We start from the raw sequence: 4,011 nt of genomic DNA, 5'->3' as shown, positions 1-4,011 counted from the left end.
CTTTTACTTAAATCTGTTTTGTAAAATCTCTAGAGATGAAAAGCAAAAAATCTGTAGTAATCTACTATAATAACATAAATAAGTACTACTGTTAACAATGTTATGATAATAATAATGAAGACTACCTCGCAGTAAAAGACAGGCACTCTTTCTTTTTTTTCCGCTGAAGAAAATTGGCAGTAAAAATATATGAAATGCTTATGTTAATAACAAATAAACATCTTTCTAAATACTGTATTAATCACTTGATGTGTGGAAATACTTTCTAAGCAAGATTATACTCATAAAAGTAGGAAATCTTCAATTTTTTTTTTTTTTAATTTAGAAAATAAATGCTAAGCTTCATGATGGATTGTGTCAGCATTGCAAAGGTGTCTTGGAGTGGCGGGTGAAATTCAACAAGTACAAACTACTATCAAAACCTAAAAAATGGTGAGTTAACATACTGCATGTTAATCACGGGTAATGTAGTTTGTGAACTTTTTTTGAAAATATCCTTGTTTGGGAAAATTGCAAGTAGTAGCTGCTACTATATGACATTCTTCAGATTTGGAGTCTGCAATGGCAATATATATGCAATGTTTATTTTCTGGTTCGTTAGTCTTTTATCTTAAACTTCTGAAAAGACAACAATGGAAAAGCAACTGCTGCACTCTTCACTGTTAAAATGTTTGAACTCTGGACCTGTAAGTTTCCAAAACTGACTGCGTCCTCCTGAACAAAAAGTTGAACCTGAACAGTTGTAACATGATTTTCCAAGGCCTTGTTGCAAGTCAATGCTAAGGAATCAGCACATCTCTTTTGTAGTTCACAAAGACTAGTAGAGAAATGAGGAGAGGAAGGCTTTAATTCTGTTTCATATCAAACTCATCAGCAACACTGTTCTCAGCCTTACTGAGTCTTCAATTACTACAAAAGGTTTGCAGTTACATGCATATCATTATGTCTTAGAATGTTCTCTCTTTTTGTATATGAAACTATAATCCTAAATGTGAAATGTTTAGCATTGTTTACATACAGTTCTGTATTAGATGTTTTTGGATAAGTACATAACAAAGCTGAGAAATACCTTGAAATAATTTATAGGTTTGTGATAGGTTAATTTTCTGAAGCGGATCCTCTCTGCAGACACCGACAGCGTTTCAGTGATGAAACTGAACTCAGAGAAATTACTGCTGGGCTGCAATGTATGATAAGACCAGCTTTGCCACAATAGTTCACTCTGTGTTTGTGTGTTGTTCTCAGTTACGTACTTCTGAAATACTTATGAAGTGCTTGAAGAGGTTCTGTAAATGTATGTGTGTAGTTCCCTGAATGATGGTGTATTTTATTGTGATTTTCAGTAAGCTAAAAGGGAATGAATGTTTATTCATATTATAGCCCTCACTTGTAAGAAGTTTCACCTTTTAAAATGAAAACATATGCACCAAGTATTTTGGTTTTAGTAAAGGATTTCACCCTTTTGTGTAAAAAAATCTTTATTAGGTAGAAGTCTCACTAGTTCTCAAACATTCTGGGTTCTATTCACCATGCATAAAGTTTGGATTTGTCTTTTTTTAGGTCTTTCTCAAATTATTATGTGCATCCTGTTTAAATTAATGAACTGTAACAAATCATGTGGTGGTGGATCTGGCTTTTTTGCCTTTTCTCTGCCTACTCCAAAGGAAAAAAGTGTACAAAAAAATATTTAAATCAGAGAAACATTGTAAATAGAAGAAGTGGCATTATGGGACAGCTGCTTATGACAGAATATGTGCTGTTTTCCATTATATTTTGAACAAGTAAATTGGCCTGCAGACCATTCCAGCTCTACAGGTTGTGGATTCTAGCCCAGCCTACAGCAGTGCAATGGCCTACAGCAGTGCAGTGGCTGAGTAGTCCACTGTTCTGAAAGGCCAAGACTGAAGATTTTCAGTGTGTGAAGCTTCTTGGTGAAGTAAATGCATTATAGACATTAAAAATGTGACTATTGAAAAAATTAATTGTGTCACCACAGTATGGAGGACTTCTCTGTGCCTCAACTTCAGTTTTTTAATATCTTCAAAATTATACTTGTTAGTATAACCACAAGTTATCCATACTTTACTTTTATTCCAAGTATTTAGTTATTATAAATTAAACTATTTAGTAAAAAAAAAAAATCTATCCACCTTGCATTGATAGCGCCCCTGTTCAGTGTGACATGGCTGGAAAGAGCTTTAGACTTTGTAATACTAATGCAACTGAGCATAAAAGAAAGAAGAAAAAATTCCTAACCCAAACTTACTAGGTATTTCCAGTGACATCTAAGTGCAGGTTTTTCCTGAGGGAGAGGGAAGACCAGACATGCTAGGCAGTTCAGTCTTCATTTTGTCAAATGTGTCCTACAGCAACTCTTGTGATTTTACAGCTTAACAAATTGATAAATGCATCTTAATAATGAAAGCTCATAAGAGCCTAGATGAAGATAGTAGGAGGCGGTATAGTGCTTAAGAATGGCATTGGAGAAAGCGAGTAAAAGTCGTGTTTCACTAGATGCTAGTTAGTGCACCATTCTTCATCTGGCATGCAAAAACACTTGGTATTTTTCTTCAGCCTGTTTTAGCCAAGTCTGCAAATCCACTGTTCAGAACTCTGTGGTAAATCTTTCCTTACAGAGTTTTTGAGTGCCTGTGGAACCAAGAAAGAGTGACTTTCAGGACAACTGCATTACGTGGGGTATATAGTTCCAGGTTCTGTTCTCCAAAAATACAAGGCTTTAGAAATGTCAGCTGAATGATAAGCCATAACATTTTAGGAATGACAATCTACAGGCTGGCTATTCTTTTTCAAGATATGATATAAAGGAACCTCTACGTAGTTATGTTGGGTTTGTTCAGATTACAGTTCTGTGCAGGTTTGTGTTCATAGGAAGCAAAGGCTAGCACTGGCTTTGTTTTATACTCTGAGAAGTTCAAGAGGAAGACATTGTAGTGTTTAAATTGAAAGCCTTTTATATGTAAAATGCACGCACCTTTTTATGGCACATTCTTATTTTCTTTTATTGTTAAGACAGAAGAAATTATGTAGCTTTTAAAGTAAAACTATCTACTGGAATGAATGAAAAGGTTTTTATTGTTGGTTTAAATATAAAAATTGTTGATATTATGTTTCTTCTTCAGTTTTTATTTTAATAATCATCTTGAATAAGTGAAAAGGAGACAGGCAATGATTTTGGGAGTGCTGCTTGTTAAAGCACCAACTGTTAAATATGAAAATAGATTATAACATGTTGTTCCCCTTTTGGAGTGTATGTCTACATTGTCTTTGAATACAGAATGTTTAAGTGTCCACAAATATTTTTTTACCCATGTTTTCTTTCCCTTCACAGCGTGAAGTGCCTCCAGAAGACTGTAAAAGATCCTTACCATGTTATTTGTCGACCATGTGCTGGTAAACTAGAAGTCTGTGCTAAGTGTGGAAAAGAGGAAGAAATAGTAATTCCGTAAGTAGCTCATAGGTTACATAGTTTCAGTACTGCACTGTTTCTTCCCCTATTAATAAAGCTTGCTTGGAAACTGCCAAGAAGCTGTTGTGCTTTATGCCATATTCTGAATAATCCTGCTAGTAATTGGCAGGAGTCATCACCATCACTTTCTTCTGCTGAAACCAGGGGTGAAATGCTTATTGACGTTACTGAGACTGGGCCAAAAAACCAGTCTGACTTGGATAAGACGCTTTATTTTACTATGGAAGGGTAAGTTTATAGAATCACAGAATGTTTTGGGTTGGAAGGGACCTTAAACATTATCTGGTTCCAAACCCTCTGCGATGGGCAGGGACACCGTCCGCTAGATCAGGTTGCTCAAAGCCTCATCCAGCCTGGCCTTGATGACAACCAGGGATGGGGTATCCACAACATCTCTGGGCAACCTTTTTTGCCTCACCACCCTCTCTGTGAAGAATTTCTTCCTGATATCTAATCTAAATCTCCCTGCTTTCAGTTTAAAACGGTTACCCCTTCTTACGTCACTACAGACCCATGTAAAAAGT

At 35.7% G+C, this 4,011-nt stretch overlaps 1 protein-coding gene across 1 annotated transcript; it reads left to right on the top strand.

The window, feature by feature from the left end:
* Positions 1-325: 325 nt before the first annotated feature.
* LOC104510900 (chromosome unknown open reading frame, human C9orf85) lies at positions 326-3,467 on the top strand (the record flags this gene model as incomplete). Its single annotated transcript, XM_010153296.1, has 2 exons — positions 326-432; positions 3,350-3,467. Coding segments are annotated over 2 exons (225 nt in total), but the record flags the coding sequence as incomplete, so codon positions are not given.
* Positions 3,468-4,011: the final 544 nt, after the last annotated feature.

Source organism: Eurypyga helias, unplaced genomic scaffold, assembly GCF_000690775.1.
Source record: "Eurypyga helias isolate BGI_N326 unplaced genomic scaffold, ASM69077v1 scaffold35416, whole genome shotgun sequence".
Classification (NCBI taxonomy): Eukaryota; Metazoa; Chordata; class Aves; order Eurypygiformes; family Eurypygidae; genus Eurypyga; species Eurypyga helias.
Note: the sequence above shows the minus strand (reverse complement) of the source record. Positions and strands in the feature narration are given on the sequence as shown.